This window comes from Thunnus thynnus, chromosome 3, assembly GCF_963924715.1.
Source record: "Thunnus thynnus chromosome 3, fThuThy2.1, whole genome shotgun sequence".
Classification (NCBI taxonomy): domain Eukaryota; kingdom Metazoa; phylum Chordata; class Actinopteri; order Scombriformes; family Scombridae; genus Thunnus; species Thunnus thynnus.
In genome coordinates this window covers 4,284,270-4,304,367 of record NC_089519.1, presented here as the reverse complement: position 1 = coordinate 4,304,367, position 20,098 = coordinate 4,284,270, and the positions used below count along the sequence as shown (strand labels likewise).

At 39.0% G+C, this 20,098-nt stretch overlaps 2 protein-coding genes across 3 annotated transcripts in view; one reads left to right on the top strand and one right to left on the bottom strand.

The window, feature by feature from the left end:
* helz (helicase with zinc finger) overlaps positions 1 to 4,736 on the top strand; it is a 54,629-nt gene extending 49,893 nt beyond the window's left edge. For both annotated transcript variants that reach the window (XM_067581555.1, XM_067581564.1), the window contains exons 32-33: positions 60 to 351; positions 501 to 4,736. In XM_067581555.1, coding sequence (XP_067437656.1) covers positions 60 to 351; positions 501 to 904 — 696 coding nt within the window. In that variant the 3' untranslated portion in view covers positions 905 to 4,736. The remainder of the gene's footprint in view (positions 1 to 59; positions 352 to 500) is intronic.
* A 744-nt stretch (positions 4,737 to 5,480) lies between these two features.
* Positions 5,481 to 18,465, bottom strand: LOC137175736 (voltage-dependent calcium channel gamma-1 subunit-like). Its single transcript, XM_067581576.1, has 4 exons — positions 17,863 to 18,465; positions 11,246 to 11,320; positions 7,700 to 7,846; positions 5,481 to 7,584 (listed from the first exon to the last, which is right to left on the bottom strand). The coding sequence occupies exons 1-4, from the start codon at positions 18,098 to 18,100 to the stop codon at positions 7,352 to 7,354; spliced, it is 693 nt and encodes a 230-aa protein (XP_067437677.1). The 5' UTR covers positions 18,101 to 18,465; the 3' UTR covers positions 5,481 to 7,351.
* Positions 18,466 to 20,098: the final 1,633 nt, after the last annotated feature.

Sequence of the window (20,098 nt, the reverse complement as noted above, 5' to 3'; positions counted from 1 at the left end):
TGTCTTCCTGTCTCCTTCTCAATCTCTCTCTTCCTTATCCAACTTTACCGTCTGTCCAGTATGAACCCAGAGGTCCAGGTCGGCCTCTCTATCAGCGCCGCATCTCTTCTAGCTACCCAGATGAATCGTCTCCAGCCAACACCCACAATGCCCTGTCCCATCAGCCCCAGCCCTGTACATCAGACCCCCAGGACCACCCCCATCCGCACATACAACATCATCAGCACCCACACGCCCCCTATAGTTACCCCCCACATGACCTCTGGCCCAGTAACGGCGGGGGTCCCGGTCCGTTCCAGAACATTCCATGTAACGGAGCCGGCACACTCGCGCAGCACCGGGACCTTCTAGGTAAGTATCACCGAAAAACGCTGTTGTCGGGCTTCTTTTTGGGTTTTTTTTGTTAATTCTAAAGGACTAAATGTTCTGTAAAAGTCTCATTTTCCTCTCCTGTCTTTTTTTTGGGGGCACCTCTTCAATCGTCTGCGTGGGTCCCGCAGCTTCTAAGGCCCTTCGTCAAACGGAGGAGCAGGTGAAGGCCGAGGCCACGGCAGCACAGCAGACGCACCCGCACTCCCTCAACTCCCTTCAGCACCTTGGACAGTTTCCTCCTCTCATGCCCAATAACAAGCAGCAGCAGCAGCAGCAGCAGCAACAACAGCAGCAGCAGCAGCAGCCGCCGCCTCCCCCGCCACCGCAGGCTCCCACGGAGCCCAACCAGGGTGCTCCGAATTTAAGCAAACCACCCACCATGTCCTACGCCAGCGCCCTCCGTGCTCCACCCAAACCCCGAGCTGTTCGCCCCGAGCAGGTCAAAAAGAACAGCGACCCGCTCTCCCTCCTACAGGAGCTGAGTATAGGAAGTTCAATTGGTAGCAATGGGTACTATTCCTATTTCAAATGAGTGTCACCTCTCCCACATAATGAATAAGTGATAAAAATATAAAACTTTAAAAAAAAAAAAAAAAAAAAAAAAAAAAGTAAAACTGTTTCTAAAAAAAAAAACAACAAAAAAAAATAGTGCAAAGTGCATTTACAAATTGTTTCTATCAGTAGGTTTGTTTTCTGCATTTTGTTTCATTTTAACTTTTTATTTGTAACAGTCATCTTTTCTCCTGTTTCACATATCTGTGAAGAAAATAAGTATATATAATGAATGCATTACTGGTATATATACATACTCATTATGTATATATGAATATATACTTATATTATCTACACTTGTATATGTACGTAATGCTAAAAAAAAAAAAAGTTATAAAAAAAAAAAATAAAAAAAGGCGAGATTTGGTTGACCACTTAGCTACCTGCATATTTTTACCTTATTGAAGTTGGTTTTTTGTTGGTTACTAAATACGTATGTTGAAGTTGTTTTTTTTTTTTTTTTTTTCTCCCCATTTTGTATTCCTCTGTTTTGAGTGGACGTTATGTCTTGATTTTCATACTACTGTAGTTGTGGTAACAGACAAAAGCTAAGTGGTCAACTGACACAGAAACTACATGGAACAGTGTATAGAAGTAGATAAATTTTCCTCTAATCTGTACATATAAAGAAAATAAATGACTGAATTGTATGCCACAGACATGTCCTTAAATTCCTGTATCATGCTAGCATTTGCATTATGATTGCTTTTCCCTTCGTTGGCTTCTGATCATTAATTCTTAGACATTCTTACCTGGGAATCGCCTTCAGTGATTTTTAGTAGTAAATGTGATTTTATTTACTGAAAAATAACAATACAAATATTGATTGCATATGTTTTACTTTTCACCACAATGTCTCATCAGCAACAATAGATACAGTGTGAAAAATGTCAAAATAGCAACGACCATGTCAATTCATCCTTTTGTTTGCTTTAAGGATCAGAGAAAACCAGACATTGCTTTCTGTGATAAGATTATCCCGAACTGCTTCGCTTGTGGCCGATGCTCATTTTTATTTCTTATTTGTTTGTTTTTTCCTTCTTTGAGAAAGTCATTGCATTGTGACCGTTACTTTTTCAACTCGTGTCGAATGGGTTGTCAACAAAATCTTCACCGGGGAGATTGTTTCAATAACTTCTGGGGATATTACACGTGTTGTTTGTCGCTAACGGACATGGAGTTTGTTTTTTTTGTTTTGTTTTTGTTTTTTTTTTTGTTTTTTTTGAAAAGGTTGCAGTACTCTGAGGGTTTGTGAAAGTGATGAGAGAGAGAGAGAGTGGTGTGGCATGATAGGTAAGTTGAAACTGAGGGTGTGATCAACACTGCCAGTCAAACATTTTTGAACACATGTTAGCATTTTTTGGTTAAATCTGAAGTATAAATATGAAACTGTAGATTCAGAGAAAATCCCCTGAAATTTGAAAACGCAAGTAAAAAGGTGTGAAATGCTTTTTGTTTTATGGGAAATGGCCTGGTTGCCGTAGCAAACAGTCGACTTTTTATCCTTCTAACACACAGTTGGTCTCACAGATGTTCGACAGTCAGAGATTTGACCAGTTTCTAAAAGTCTTTTGGTAGCGTAAAACCAGATTGCCCCAAAGATCCTTTTGCCATTTTTCTCTGCAAGACAATCTCTCTCCGTGTAATATGAATCTAATAACTAATAACCACTTATCTCTTTCCTGAGCTGATGTTTGCTATCAGTCCCACCAAAAAAACATCGATCATTTCCCATAAAACAAAGCATTTCCCCCAATTCTTCATCATATTTTTCCAAGTCCAGGGCATTTAAAGCAAATAGTTCCCCATTCCCCTTTAACATACTGCTTAGCATTTAAAAAAAAAAAAAACTATAAAAAGCAACTATTCAATACGCTGTTCAAAGATGTAAGACTGATAGTGTGTCAGTTTTTAGACTGTGCATCATAAGAATGAATTGGTAACGTCATGGAAGTTGTTCCTGGTCATTCAGAGAATTCAATTATTCACTTTTTCACTCAGATAGGTATATTAATATTACAGCAGTAGATGGATCTCATTCTTTTTGATTTAATTGGAAAAAAAAGCTCTGACCATGCCTTTCATCTACTTTAGCCACATTTTTCCCCTCTTATGTCCTTTAAAAAAAAAAACATCTCATAGTGTAACACAGGAACCTTCATGATTGCGTTCCAGTCAGTGAGTTTCTTGTTATTGATTGATTGAGGCCACATAATTACACGCACATGAATTTTACCGCTCAAATACCGAAAGCCCCATGTAGGTAAAATATATTTAAAAAAAGATGCTGATAAACTATATCTGCCAATGTTTTTTTTTTTCCTTTTTATGATAAAAAGCAATACTGGAAACAGTCATCCAGTGCTCGGTCCTGTTATATGTAATTCATGAATTGTTAAAACTCCACTGCCCCGCCTGCAAATTGGTAAAATTGTAAAGATAAAAAAAAAAAAAAAAAAATCATCCCGCTGTGTCATAACTTTCATATATGACAGTTGGTGACTTCCTTTAGATGTATTCTGGACAGTCAGCGGAGAGCCTCATGCAGCAGCTACGGTTTTATTTCCAGTTTTTTCAACATTGTAATTCAGAGGTCCAGATTTTTTGACTTAGCGGAGAACAACACATACTTGTAAATATGCATTTTCTAGGTATTTACAAACAAAGAACTTTGGGAGCGCCTCAATTTTGTAGAAGCCGTTCAAAGAAGAGGTATGCCCTTTTTAATTATGCAAATTCACAAAAAAAATAAATAAATAAATAAATAATAATAATTCTAGAAATGGACAACAACAACAACAACCCAGTTGGTAGTTGCAGCCTCTCGTAACTTTTTAGATATTTTTTTTTTTAAGATGGTGTCCGGCTGATTTGACAAAGAGGAGAATTTATGTTGCAGCTGTAACTTTACTTCACTGTACAATACATATTTTTAAGTATATGTTGCTGGATTTGTCCTGGTTCTGTTTTCTCATCACTTCACAGCTATACAACAATCAACATGGATTTTTTTTTTTTTTTTTTTTTTTTTTTTTTCAAATGTGAAGACTCTTTTTTTTTTTTCTTTTAATGCATGTTGAGATGACCAGCTGGTTTTTAATCCCTGTTTTTATCAGTTTGTATTGATTTGTGGATGAAAAAAAAAAAAAAAAAAAGAAGCTTTTGTTCAACCTACAGAGTCAAATTTTGGTATATTATTTGATGTGTACGATAACTTGTGACATTATCAACAAAACTATTATAATATTTTACTAACATGTCAATCAAATATGTAATGGTCATGTAAGTTCTTTTTATTTTTGTTTTCCGCGGTTATTTAGCAGGGCGAAAGCTGAGGTTGCTCCCTGGTGGTGTGCGTCGTATTTACAGAAGCTTCGTACGTGTTCATTTCGGGGGAAACAACAACAACAACAACAACAACAACAACAAAAAAAGTCGTTGGCTAATCTCTGAAGTCGTGCAATACTAATATTTCACCGCTTCTTCAGCTACACTTTTATTTATTTTTTTAAAGCAGAAGAGATTGAGCCAAAGACATTTTAAAGGGATTTTTATTTTACAACTTTTCTTTACCTGCTCATTTATTTTTATTTTTTTTCCGGCCTTGTTTTTTTTTTTTTTGTCCCGTCAGGAATTGTTGTTTTCAAAAAAAAAAAAAAAAAAAAAGAAAAGAAAAATCAGTTTGACAGGAACCTCGCTATGAAATGAAGTGTCTTTACACTTGTAATGAAGTTGGATTTGCATCATATATCACCACATGAATTTGATATCATTTTGAAAACATTGTGTTGCCTTTTTTTTTTTTTTTTTTTTCAAAGAAAACAAACCCAACTTGTGTGTGTGGCACATGTGAAGGGAGCAACCTTTTGCCCAGCCAGTAGAGAGCACTGTGTTCAGCCTTCTATAAACGCCACATCTCTTCCTGTTATCTGTTTGCTCTCCTCTGTTCTTCCCTCGCTGCAGTGAATCAATGGCACACCTGTTCACCCAGCCCCCCCCCCCCACTCTTCCCCCTCCTCTCTCCTCCCCCCTCCTCCTCCTCACCCCCCCCAGTCCCATTGGTTCCTCCCTCGTGGGTACAAAAATAATGAATAGATCTGTTTTACTCTTCTTCATTTCAATTGGTGGTGGTTATAATAAAGGATTTAGACTGTGTTTCAAAGGTTTATTTTTTTTTTATTTGTTTCTCTATTAAAGTGTTTTTATTGAAACTGCTGGAATTCTGTCTTTTTTTTTCCCTGCTCATCCTCTGCTGGAGAAGGTTGCATTATAGAGAAGCTTCTCTGTCTAACCTGAATATATCAGCAGGATCAACGCCAGTATCAAAGCGTTTTACCAGACGGTGTTTCCTTGCTGAGTAGAACCAGTCTTTTATACTAAAAAGACTATAATGTTGGAAGATTTGCATAACTCTCACTGCTTGATTCAACAACAAAAGCTTTCCACACTCTTACCTGGAAAATGACGTCTCAGCAACAACAGCCTGTGCTTTTCATCCACATCCACTCACCTTCACACGTTTTTTCTTTGGTACAGAAAATTTCACAAACACGTCAGAGCTTTTCAAGATTTAATTTTCATTACAAAGTTAAAGCATATAACAAACACACACACGAGATCTACTGCATTCCAAAACTTATTTCATTGCAAGACAAAGTAAGAAAGACTAAGAACGTACAAAGTTCATGTTAGCAGTAGCCATTACTGCTGATTTTACCGTCTTTTACCTAAATTGTTTCAAGCGAAAGTCACAATCAAGTCAAACAATATGCATTAAGAAATAAACTAACTGGACTTTTGTCCTGAACAAGCTCAAGGCATGGATGCTTTGCAGCTCTCACAAGCTATTTACTGCATAACAGAGCGGTGAAATCCACCTTGACGTTACACCAGGTTCTGCACAAAAACTCTGCAGAACTGCTCACCTGTGTTTCATGGGCAATGCCGAGTATAAACAAATGTCTGATTCAGAGACTTAAAGTGTGTCAGAATACCCACAGCTGCTATGTACAATACAACGCAACCTCGAGATCTTACAGAAAAAACATGCAGAGCCTGAAATTTCACAGCATTTTCTATCATGACACATTTCTAAACCTGCTGCACCAACTGAACAGCTGTTGATGTTGATTGTTATGTCGCACGGTCTCGGTTGCACTGTGGAGGCCTACAGGTTATACTGCTTCTCAAACCCAACTGAACCAAAGCAGCTCAAACAAGCCATGTGTCGCATTTTCTTTCAGTTCTAAAACAAAACAGCATGATAATTTTGAGGGTTTTTTTGCAAGTCTTCAAGTCTGAATGTTCTGTCCTTTCATGAACCTCATAAAAACCCCATAGTTCTCTCTACTAGTAACGTGGAGGATAAAAACCAATTTGCAACACGTATCAAATAGGTCGTGACACGTGAAAATGTGATTTTCTTTTTATTTTTTTTATTTTATTTTTTTCAGTTTGGTTTGGGAAAAAGTAAAAGGCCTTGTATGTGCACCTGCTAGAACTGAACCTTTTCCAACATGATCATTGCTGCAGACTGTGCGGCTGTTTAGCATTCAGTCTGACACACACACACACACACACACACACACACACGCGCACACACAACCCTGCTTTGTGCTTGTATTCTTCTATAAACCATTAATTTACCCAAGAACTTTGTAATGTAATAGATATCTTATCTTTAAATTTTCATTATAAATTTTTATAAATACACAACTTAACATTTGAATATACAGTACATATATATATATCTTGAGCTCTCTTACTTAATTGCCATTCCTTGTAAGTAAGTGATTCCTTGAGTGATCCCATACAAAAAATAACAGACAAACATTAGATATGTACAAGATATCATACATAATGCAGCACATATATAGGACATACAACTGTATGCACTATATTCTCAAAATGTATATAAATCTAAAATATGATGTATGTTTTTTGAACTGCATAATGATGACATTTGGTGGACCAAACCAGACCAGGGTCATGTAACAGTGGCATGTGAGCAATATTGTGTTGTAGAGGGAAATATTGTAGAGAAAAAAGTAAGTGTACTGAAAGTACTTACAAATTATATTTATCTTATGTTTGCTCTTTCTGTGAAGCATAGTTGTTTTAAAGCCACAGGTCAGATTTGAGCCCTGATCTCCATCATGAAGCAGGAGGTGTTGTTTATTTTTACACTCTGATTGGACATACAGGATAAGGCAAACATATAAAACTGCCCATGTTCAAGTCGCCGTATTATGGTCGGTAAAGGTAAATTTACCATCATGGCTATGGTTGATCCACACAAGAACCAGTTCCTTATGGGTGGCTTTTTATGGGCCTCTTGTTCTTGAAATGAATCTCTAACATCTGTACTTAAAAACAAAAGACACAGCAGCTCACATCCTGCATTTACTGAATCTGTCTTGTCTAGCTATCACTCTGCTTGATCCGGCTCAGCGTCCATGCATGTCTCCCATGGATTCCTGGGCATCTGGGGCATGGAGAGGATCAGGAGGGCGATGCCGCAGAGAAAGAGCAGGACAAAGCCCACGCAGGCGCAAGCGAAGGACCAGGCGTAGTAGTATTCGATCCAGATCGTGTCCTCGCTCTCGATCATGCGCTTGACTGACTGACGCATCACCTCCAGTGAGATGAAGGAACACAGTCCTGGGAATGTGAGAGAAATGTGTAAACTCCTAACATGACAAATGATGTGACTACAAATTCAAAATGAGGTTTTTGTGCAGCAGGGGAAAAATGAAATGTTGTTAACTGATCCCACCTGCAAATGCGAAGAACATGCCAGCAGGTTTGAGTAGATAATCTCTTCCTTTGCCTTTACCGGTACATGATCCCACCAAACAGAGAGACCCCAAGATAATGAAGGCCAGACTGAAGATGGAGATGGCTGCAGCAGAGATGTTGTACTCTGGAACGAAGGAGAGCAAGACTGTTAACATGATCTGGCTCATAAATGCATAAAATTTTTAATTAAAGTATTTCTGAGCATTTTCGCCCGTATTAAAGCGTCAGCAGTACAGAGATAACATGAAACGAAGGGAGAGAAAGATGGTGAATAACATGCAGGACTCAAACTGGGCACCGTGTGATTCACAGCAAATGTTTTCAACCCCCTAGGCCACCGTAAGACTGCACAAACGCTTTAATCAGACAAGAAACCAAGGTCTGAATGTGCAATTAAATGTTTTTATTTAATTCATAAATATAAAGGAGTCATCTGGTGATTAGGACAGCACATGAGACACATCTCAGCTTCTACAATCAATAAGAAGACTTTGCTTTAACAAGCAGCGATGAATTATTTAGTAGCCACATGCGCTTCCATTTCAAACTGAGTAATACATGCAGCAATACAGGGACTGCTATGTACTTGCCATATATTTGGGCAGTTTGGCCTTTTGAAATCAGGCTTTAGTTGTTGTTTAATATTAAAAAAAAACACTGTATGTGGATAATTTGTCGTCTGATTTGTTGTTTAATAGCTTGAAGCCAAAATTACTGCACATTTTGTCTAAACTTGAGCCACTTTTGACATTTTTTGTCACACCCTGATTTATTTTATAGTCATGGGACAGTATGTTATCCTGGATTCTTTACAAATTAGCTGGTTTTGCACACCAAACAATTTCCTACTACTGTATGTTTTTGTAAATAATCCATGCATTTAACCAGTCGTTCGTGTCAGGTTACGTTTAAAAGATAAGGTCGGCTTTATTCTTTATTTTTCATACTGTGAACAAAATCCGGCTTTGGCTACACAGGCAACGCTTGTTAGAAGAATCAATTAGATCAGACTTATCCTTTTATGCTTTTTGTTATAAATTCAGTCATCTTTACGTTTACAAATATACTATATGAATGTAATTTGGTCCTTGTGTTCACAGATAGAGCGTGTCTGTTTAACAGGAACAGCAGCTGGTTTGTTTTTCCGAGCAGAGAGGTGGATAGGACGCGAGGCCTTTGATCTGCCGCCTGTTCGCCTGAACCATGCCCAGGGGAGAGGCACTCTTCTGAGGGAGAGAGCCTTCATCTTGTGCTGGCAGGGAGAGGATGGGCCGTACCCTGAACATTGTGTGTTCTCTGAGGTACTGTGTGTGTCTGTGCGGAGCTTGTTGGCTAAAACAGTCTAAAACACCAAAGTTTCTTTACACCAAGAGCGAGGTAGACATCAAAAAGACACCAGCGTTTCAATTATACAGGGCATGTCATTAGATTACAGGACTGCTCAGTCCTCAAAAATGTGAGATTACATGTGAAAAAGGTCAACCGTCTAATTCACTAAAGACCGATATTTGAAGCACAAAAGCTGTTTGGTTTTGAAGTCATAGTATTGCAGCATATGTGCTGATTTTGATCTCTGTGAAGTCGTGTTATATAGTTTTGTTTAGTTTTGTGTATGTATGTAGATGCGTGTATGTACATATCGTATATGTATGTATTCATACTGTCCATCCACATGCATGTTTGTGGGTTTATTTATGTGTATTTACTGTAGACCTATGTAGACTGATTTTTTGGGGGAAGATGAGATGAAATGAGATGTCACATTAAAGTTTTTGGTGGCATTATGTTGGTAAAATGTATGAAGAACCAGTCCTGAACTTGCAATGTTTACATTACACTTCATTTATTTTTTACTGGAAAACTCCCTATGGCAGATAGAGACTAACTGTGTGGATGGATGGGCCTGTGGTGACATACATTTACTATGCTCATTCAACCTTATGCACCATTATGGTATAGCCAAACGGCTCACTCAAGAGTGAATAACACAACAGGGCACTTAGGTCAGTGCTGCAATCATTCCAGCAAACTTGCAGTGTCTCGAGGGCTAGCCAGCAGCACTGGGATGCTGCTTATATATATATATATATATATATATATATATATATATATATATATATATATATATATGTATATGTATGTGTGTGTGTATGTGTGTATGTGTGTGTGTGTGTGTGTGTGTGTGTCAGAGGATGGGGGGAGGGGTACCCATGAATGCTTGCATTAGCATCTCTGAGTTTAGGGTGTGTGGGTATGTGTAACTTAATGCACAAGTCCATCCACACTTACACCCCAATAACTGAGTCTGACAGTGCTCCACATGTGCTCGCCCCCCCCCCCCACACACATTACATAGAAGGGCTGTCATACAACATGCGTTGGCTGGATTCACAACAGCCAGAGCTGGAACGGGAGGGAAGGCTGGCTGAAATGAACACAAACAGCTCTGAATATGTTGACTGTGCTGCACGGTATGTACTGGACTGTCTTGGACTGTTGCTGAGGCACTGAGTGTGATACTCTGTCAGCCTCGTGCCAGAAACACACTGTGAATTCTGGAGACTATGACCCCAGCTTGTGACCATCAAAGAGAAAACAAACTCCACCAAAAAGTAGTTGCAAAAAAGTATTAGTATATCTGTCAAAATCTTACAATTCTTGATAAAATGTCCCAGGTACATTATCATACTGTAACAAGACTATGAGTCTATAGTCATGCTAGCAGCTCGGTGGTGTTGTACCTAAAATGTCATTGTGAATGAAAATGTAAACATGCTGATGTTTAGCAAGAAATAATGATGATGTTTACTGTTTTAGTTTAGCATGTTAACAGCTGATGCTGTTGGGAACAACATTAGATTTGCAAGTATTTGGTCATAAACCAAAATTTTGGACAAAATGAATTTTTGATCTGATGATAGAGAATCTATAGTTGTTGAGACATTTCATTAAATACCAAAAATGTCAACGTCATGGTGGCACAGTCATTAGGCTTCATCCTCTAGACACATAATTTCATGGCGATCCAGCTAGTAGTTGTTGAGATATTTCAGTCTGGACCAAAGTGTTGGACTGATAAACCGCCATTACCATCTGAAAAATGTAAATATTTCATAATGCACTGTGATATATGGGCTCTTTTTTCCAAAGCGATGGTCGGTTCACACAGTGCTACCAATTATGATCTGTGCAGACACAGCCACAGTTGGACATAAGGTTGAGAAAGTCAAAGGGAAATCCAATTGCCTGTCACTTAGAACTTCTAAATGTCCTGTGATGTGTTTGGTCATTGACAGATGGTCAAATATATCTACTCTGACATCACTGACTACGGTCAGAAGTGAAACATGATTGAAAATCTGAGCTCACAGACAGCAGAAGGTGAGGTCAGCTGGGAAACTGTGAGGTAGTCAGATTGGCTGGTTTGATGTTCCACTTCACACAGACTGGGATTTTACAAAAAAACTCTCTTTTTTTGTTTTTATACAGCACAGACTGAAAGTAACCAAGCATGGAAACTTACCTTTTTGTGTTTTGTATTCAAATATCTCAGCATCCTGCCCTGGAGTGAAGTGCCTGAAGTACGTGCAGTTTTCCTCTGTGAAAAGAAAGAAAATTAGGTTAAGATCATAGTTAAACCTGCATTCATTGTTTGTTTTTTTTGACCACTTGGATGCAGTACAACGAACTGTAAAACCAACACTGACATATCATCACCATATAAAGTTGATAAGGTGAATGTTTTAGCAAACGGTTGCCTATTTACACATTCAACAGACACGGAGCAACATTAGCATTCATTTGGAGTTCTGTTTGTGTCCATCTGCAGTCTCTACTCTTCAGTTTCTTCAACTCTTGAAGGAGATATCTGGCTCTTTAGCTGCTAAATGCTGCACTATGTTAACCAGCCAGTCGTTAACTTTTGTTTGTCTGCCATTTGACGCTTGGCAGGTGCTGGAAATGGCACTAATGACAGTGGTGACAGTGAACTAAAACAGAAAAGCTACTGGCCAAAACAATGAGCTGAAGATGCTTAAACACTCACACAGAGCTGAGAGGAACTACAGAGTTGGATGACAATTCACAGTGGGTTGTAAAACAATGATGATTTAATGATTAAAACTTCACTAAATTTGGTTTTATTGATCTCTATGTAGTGTTTGAAAAGTTTGACTTTGTCTGATTAACTTTCATGAGATTAAATTTAAATTTCTTTGAATGTAAATACATTCTGAAGCAAGAGAACCATCAAGTGGAGGAGACATGACTGTAATAATTAATTAGCTAATTAAAATTGCATCAGAAACTTAACTTAACTTTAACCGTTCTCAACTCTAGTGACCACTTTCAATTGTGTGTGGAAGATTAAGATGCCTAAATTCAACTGCATTTTAGTTGCTGGCGAATTGGCATATAAACCAAATCATTATCAAAGTTGTTTCACCTTATCATATAATAAATAGCTGACAATGGTGCACACTGTTTGTGTTCATTCATTTTTATTTCACAAAATAATCTGAAGTTGTGTTTATAGGGTCATATCACTCAACCTCTGGACTTTTTCACATCTCCCTTCAGGCTTTACCCCAAATACTTCCACATACTGCACCACTACCTGTACTCCACTTGCTGTTATATCTCGGTTATATATCTCTATCACCCACCTCTCACACTGTCTCAGATCTTGCTCACTTCGTTTCTCCAAAAGCATCTCACAGTTTGACACTCTGAGGATAACGTTACCACTAAAATGGTTGCGTGATGCTGTGCAGACCCTGGTCTGCTTTGTGTGGTTTGACTGTCAAAAGTAAAATTGGTTACAGCAGACATCACATTGACTTTTTTCCTGGACAGATGAGGTGTTAAACCTTGGGGATTTGCACAAATAAAGCCAGGCCATTTTATGTGATCACAGGGTGGTTTGGTTGAATAAATACTCTTTGATGCTCTGCCAAGTGTCTAACTAACCATTTGAATCAAATTTAGAAACAGGCTTGGTTTCCTGTCATATCTTCATTACATCTGACTTATCTCATACCACCTGCTTGCTGTTGGGGTTTCAAAATGTATACATGGTACTTGATCACACACTTACAGGGCAGCTCACACTTACATGTGAGACTTTACTTCATGTAACATGTGTTTCTGAAAGCAGAAGAATGTCTTGGCATTAAAAAGAAACATGGCGATGGTTCAGATTAACGCTGATGTATGTAACACCAGGCTACTATGACACTTTATCTCACGCAAAGTCAAGTGCACGTAAGTGATCTTGTTTATGTTATGTTATGCATGTGAGGTCTCAACTCACACGCAATTTCCTAATTCCTGTTTCCATACAGTCTCACCATGGGACATCCATGAAATGCTTTCATGTGGAAATATGTAGTACTGCATGTTATCATATCACAGTAAGAGCTCAGTGACCCATGCTGAGACGGTAGATCATTTCGTTCTGTCCCCTGGAAACCATGAAAATAAGCTAAAAGGGATGTCAGGTGGCTCTGTAAGGAAATAAAAGTAATTTGATATAATGGGAAAAAACAATATGTCTGAATCAACATCACAGTATCTACAAAAACATCCTTTGAAATTAGAAGCTTTCAATGCTGTGTACCATATGGTGTGGACCCACATACAAAAAAGATGTTTTTATGAATGAGGACAGGGACTGGCCATCAAAAAACCCCACAGAGGTTGTTACTAAGCAACAAGCTCCAGTGTTTTTCACTGTGGAAGGCACATTATGATAGAGGCTCATCAACTACAGTATTTGTACTTCTAAGTCAAACCCTGAATTCAAAAGGCTAAAGAGAGGCTAAAAGATGTCTTAGAACTTCATGCATTTCCCATAACTGTGAATATTCATGTTTTTAACAAAAATGCAAATTCATCCCTCGGTCTGCCTTTGCTGTAACACAACACAACTCTTTCAGTAGCAGGAAACACGGTCTTTGGCTGAGCTAAGATGTCTTTTTTAGGTCTCGGGTTGAAAAGTGTAAGAACTCCCGGCAGGCCAAGTGGCTCTTCCTTAACTAAATCCATATCTAGTTTATTATGTATTTTTAAGTGGAGCTACTCAGCATTTATTAGGCCTTGGAGTGGATGCTTTGAGCTCATTATCTGTATCAAGCTTTATTCCCACATGTGACCGAGTGTGTGTTGGTTAATTACACCTTTTTCTAACATCTTTATAGTGCAAGCTCCAACAAAAATATAAGGACAAGTTGGTGGTCATAACATGCTGCCACAGGCACACACACACTGCCGCACCACTTGTTGTTGGTTGTCATCCTACTAGGCCGTGCTGACAAGCTCTGCAAAGCCTTTCTTGTTTCTAATAGAGTCATCTGTCATCTCTCCAAAGATCAGGTGAGGACATTGGATTAGCAATATCTCTGTACATTTTCATGCCACAGCAGCACCTTTTATAGCTTTGAAGTCCACCATCAATATATTTTGTCGACGGCAGGAGCTAAGTCTGGCCCAGATCTCTGAACCTGTGCTTTTACTTTGTCAGTTGTATTTGGCTGTTGTCATCATTCCTAGGTCTATCACTTCAACTTCAATTATGTTGATGCAGGGTCAACACAAGTGTATATGCCACCAAAATTACATTTACTGTAGGAACATTAGTGTCTTTTGGTTTTAACGTTAAACTTTTTTTGACAAATCATGCACAAAATGCATAAAAACGGAAAACTGACTATTTTTAAACATTTCCCCCTTGATACCAGTCAGGCTCTCGACATTTGAGCACTCACACTCTATATGAGTGTTAAAGACATCATTGGCACTTCTTCATCCCCATATAGAGCCTATCCCCGGGTTGGTATGTCATTTGAGTGCTAAATACCAGTGGTTCCACTTGCTTTTCGGTCTATACATCCCACCCCTTGGGATTGTGAAGTAATTTGAGTGTTTATGTAGGCTGCATGGCAAAGGGAAGCTGTGGGAAGGTCTCTTGGGAACAGCATGGTGAGACAGCAGACCTTAGAGCTATGCCTGACTCTACCAGACGGCCCCATCAATCAGAGCAACGCTGGACTTGGCATGAGCATTTGACCCTCACAGCTTCCACCCAAGACAGCTGAGTATTTACAAGGCTTATATTTATATCTATAATGGCTGCTTGCTGAACACTTTGCACAGCATTATTTTAAAAAAAGTCATATGATCATCTTTGTCTGTGTAAAGGGAGCCATGGTGAAAACATAATAGTAATTGCTAGTCTCTGTATAATGTGACATTTGAAACTTCCAAAAGGTCATCAGAGCACAAAATTCCAAATGTTTTCCAGTTCCTTTAAAAACAGGAAACATGGAGGAGCTCGGATGCTGCTTATGTAAAGCTCACTGCAGCTCAGAAGACCAACATAATATGAGATTCCAATTTGAAAAGAAAGCAACTCAGATAGCTCCTAAAACTAAAGTAGCCTTCTGGTAATTTCTGACTTGGATGAAACTTAAGTTTCTTTAAGCTGAAACGACAGAAACTATAAGTCTGCAATACACACGTAAGGTTTTTCTGGGCTCATCTCACCGTCTGAGCTTTGTCAGAAGTCAACTTAAACAAAGACTCAACCCAATACATTCCAGATGAGTGTGTCACAGTGACCGCCTTCACACACTGTATTAGTCCTGCTTTGGATCAGTGGTTGACAGCTCTCTCAAGATGTGTGGCTATGATAAACAATAATGTTCCTCACCAAATACAGCTATTGTGCCTGGAAGAACTCCTGGTGTCTGATGGAGCATAACCCAGATTTACTCACTTCTTAAACAACGGCTGCCAGGGCGACCTTCACAAATCACATGGATGATTTGTTAATAAGAAGTAAATGGCTGGTAAAAATGGCTTTAATATAATATGTATGTGCAAACTAAAAGAAAAAAAAATCACAGATAAAGTCTTCATTACTAGGAGGGTTTGCCACTTGTCATTACAAGCTGATGAATTCAATGCATGTCTGGGTGGGCTGAGCTGATTTTGTATATTCAGCACATGCCTGCGATGCCTGCAGAGATGAACCACCCTGAGGCATTTCATCTGCTCCAGGAATGGCCTGCAGACAGTGTTCGGGATTCCCCAAAGTCTAACAGTCACCATCAGTTACAACATATTTTCTGAGTTTGTAAGCCGGACAAATTCGGTGGAAAGTACCCGTCTTAATTACATGCACTGACATGCAGGGTCTAGTAACAATAAACAACCAGATAACAGTCCCTCAGATAACAGTCAACTTGCTAGCAGAGTTTCCACCATTTTACAGATGAGTAACTCTCACCATAACCCATCGAAATTTGAGTCACTGCTACTCAAAAACTACTGCTTACATCCATTTTTATTCAGTTACAGTCTGAAGAGCATCTGTTATCACACAAAGTGTTTTCCGAGACATCCATAGCAAGGTAAGCCCTTGTCAGGGAAATGACAGTTTAGCTGACCACACTATTTCAACATCATTAAGGGCAGTGAAGAAGTATTCAGGTCCTTTTAAAAGTATTAAGTGAGAACACACTCCATAACTAGTAAAATTATTGTGTTCAAAGCAGCAAATGGCCACTTTTAGAGTATTGTGGTACATGTTATATTAAATTATGGGACTATTGTTACTGAATAAAAACATTTAAGCAGCATTTTAATATTGTAACTGATTTGACTTTACATACTTAAAGTACTTAATTCTAAAAAAATGCAGCATATTTTATAAGCTTATCATACGCTTTGTATAAGAAAAAATCAAAATCTGCAAAGTCACAAGTCAGTCAAATAGTAGTAGTAATACTCAGGTTACAAGTAGAATTTCCTCTAAATGATAGTGGAGCAGAGGTATAAAGCAATATAGAGTTGGAAAAGTAACACTTTATTTTATGGGTCCTGTAATTTCTTTTAAAAAAATTGTTAATATCAAGAGGAACTTTTTGTGATCTCAATCACAAAACTGATTGAGCTCCATTTAAACTCAAGTAAATATTTCTTTATTTTTTGAAAACATGATCCATATTTGTATGCTGTTTGTAACTGATAACTACACAAAAATATATATATTTTGCAGTTTTGAGTACTGACTACAACGTGGTTACTTTGTTTACATTAATAATTAATTGAAATGAATGGAAAGTATACCAAACATTTTCTACATTTCCCCTGTAATTGGTACCTAATTACATTGTACTTCCAATTAAGTTACATCTGAATTCATTCCTCAAGAATTATTAGAAAACTCTGTGACCTGTAAAATAAACTGTTGTTAATGGAAATACTCAAGTAGCTCAAAATTGTCCTTTTAATGCCATTTCACTGAGAATGCTACATCTGTATATGTCTGCAGGCTGTACACCTGTTGTCTTCGCTAATAAACACATTTTTAATCAGGAGCCAGTGCAAATTAGATATTTGGTCTGTGAAAATCTGCAGCCAGTTGGCACTTCATGGCACATGCTTGGCCCTGTCTGATTGATGTCAAATACTTCATGTGGTCTGGTTAATTCTGTACAGCTAACTGATAGCCAAAGCATCCTCTTGAGGCCTTGTCATGGAGCCTGATCTGCCTGGACGTTGATTCTACCCTCACCCTGTTGTTTGCCCAAAAAGAAGTTGCAGTGCGGACCTTCGCCCAGCTGACTGTGACTCTATGACAGACCTGCAAACCACCATGATAGCTCAAACAAACCCTAAACTCAGACACAAATGCCTTGTTTAGACCAAGTCATTGTCATTGGAACACAATGGAAAAAATAGTATTTTTCTTCAAGTGTGATTCTGAAGTCAAATCAAGCAGTGTCAATACCTCAAACTGTTTTCAAAAAACAGGTGGTTACATTATAAAAACTCAAGCACATAGCTTAGAATTGGTTCTTTATTCCATTTCACAAGGTAGTTATGTAAGTCTATAATCTCATATGTCTAACGAACCTGCATCAGTAGCTCTATTCTTAGAAGCTTCATGCCTCATGAGCACCAGGCTGGGTTGCATAGAGGCATCTCACAGTCATAGACAAAAATATTTGTACAGCACAAGACCAAACCTTTTAGTCTAAATGGTACAGCTGAAGAAACAAAAAGTGACATGTACCTTTTAATCTGATGTTATTTCATCTGGCAGTTACAAAAGCTTTTGCTCAGATGTTCTCTTACCTCCAGGCAGGCTGATGGGTCCGCAGCCATGCCCCTCGACGTAGTTTTCCGAGCTGATGTAGATGTGCTTCTTGCACAGCCTCCACAGGCCAAAGTGGGCTGCCTCGCAGGTCTCATTGAGTTTCTCCACCCGTGGGCTGAGAACTGCCCAGTGGTCCGTTACCACCGCTGTGAACATACAAGCCATACCCACCAGCAGCACGAAGATGGCAATCTTTATCTTTGTGCGCTTGTGCATGACTCCAGGTGGTGAGATTTCTGCTCAGTGAATATTCTTCCCCTGATATAATGAAAAAAAAATCTAAATTGGATGTTGTGCAATATGGACTCACTGGTCTGTGTCCCAAAGGCTTCTTTCCTCAGTGACTGCAGCAAGCTTCCTAAAAAATCTCTTTTCTTTTTCCCTCTCCGCCTAAGACCAGTGTCTTCTCTCCCCCCTGTCGTAAATCTGTGCCTCTGGTTCGAAGGGAAAGGGGCCAGACTGCTCTGCCCTAGTTTCAAGTCCCCTTTTTCTCACTCACTGTGAGTGGCTATACAACTGAGGGGAAGCAAGTTTAGACATACAGCTGTTGAGGTAGATCAGGAAATTTGATGACCAGACCAACTGCCATGGTGGGCAATGGGCGTGGAGGCTGCAGCAAGTGTCGCTTGGTGTTTTGGGGAGGGGGGCAAATGCTATAAATGTGACTGGTGAGTCAAGTTGTCAGGCTGTCTGCTTATCTGGTTACAGCGCTAGTGGGTGGAGATGCGTAACGTACCATAATAAGTGGACTCGCGTAAACAGTATTCTCTAATCCATATTTACACATCAAGAGTTTACATGTAAACTTTTCAGCACTGTGGGAATAGTTTTCCCTGCTCTCAGTTTCCATCCATCTACAGAGGCTGTGTGGCTTTCTGTCTCACTCTATCTGTAAACTATTTATAAGGAGTGCGGATATGTTTATAACAAGCAGCAGCTAGGTTCCAGAAGTCAGACAACAGTAGCTTCCCTGATGAAACAATACTGTTTTTAATAATTCCTGTTAGGATGCCAAGTTGACATTTAATTTTGTATGTTCAATGTTTCATCTCAACAGTGCCAAGGTAAAAACCTTCAATATCTCTGCTCACTTGTGTGAACATCTTGACAGAAGTGCATAAGGACATCCACTGACCATTATTTGTCTACAAATAATATTTTCCTGCTACAACATATAGTTTATTTTGTTGTACTAGGGAATATTAGTTGGATTAGCCCCGAGTTATCTTAAAGGTGAACTAAATACATAGGTGTTATGCCATGTAAATCCCAACTTGACAGGAAACGAGGCACTGTGTTGCATGGAATATACAGACAGGTACAGTGCAGACAATGGGCCACATATGTGAACCTCATAGTGGATCTAGAGGAAAGGTCAGGGGATCACCAGAGTCAGAGGGATTCATCCTCTGGGGATCATGAATGTCTGTCCAGGATATTTCACTGGATAAGTGAAAATGTATCCAGTGAAACTTCGACCTGCTGCTGACACAAGAGGAAAAGTCAGGGGATCAACAACAGGAGCATGACTGTCTGCACTGACCAACAGACTGACATTGCCATCCCTAGAGCTGTAACACAAGTGTGTCTAAAAAAAGCATCATCTTTCACAAGTTTTAGTGGGCATTCAAACCAAAAACAGCCTTGTGTTAAAATAAGGCGAGGGGCTGCACTGGCAGGGGGGCGTGTTGCTTCAGGTTATGGTGAGATGATTTAAAAGGCTTATCAGAAGCCAAATCACTGCAGTGGTTCATAACACTCTTATACTGTTTACTGGGTAAACAGCAGAAATATGCTGTTTATGACAAAAAGTAATCCACAACAGGAATGTGCACATGTGTTTGAATGGCCACCACAGCATCTAGCCAGATGATGTCGAGTTGCGTTGTCTCAAAGGTTAAGCTAGGTTAACCTTTTTTTGCAGGATGACCTTACATTTTAACCTTTTTTTGCAGGATGACCTTACATTTTTTTGCTGAGTCGCTCTGCGTTTGCACCTGCTGTGTTGCTGGACTAGTCTCGTTCAAATGAATGAGAGGGCTCTGTTTTTTCATGCAGAGCTACAGTTAGTCTCTGCACTTTCAGCTGTGTATAAAGGCAAAAAAAAAAGCCAAACAATAATAAATCCCCTGGTAATTTAAAGAAAATTCATATTCAGATAGTGTTATAACTCATCGTTCTATAAGGTTCAATACCTATCTGCCTAGTTTGCTT

Coding starts and splice junctions, on each gene's coding strand:
- LOC137175736 (XM_067581576.1), bottom strand. CDS start 18,100: ATGCACAAGCGCACAAAGATAAAGATTGCCATCTTCGTGCTGCTGGTG. Junction 11,321..17,862: donor ACCCATCAGCCTGCCTGGAG/GTAAGAGAACAT, acceptor TTCTTTTCACAG/AGGAAAACTGCACGTACTTC. Junction 7,585..7,699: donor CATGTTCTTCGCATTTGCAG/GTGGGATCAGTT, acceptor TCACATTCCCAG/GACTGTGTTCCTTCATCTCA.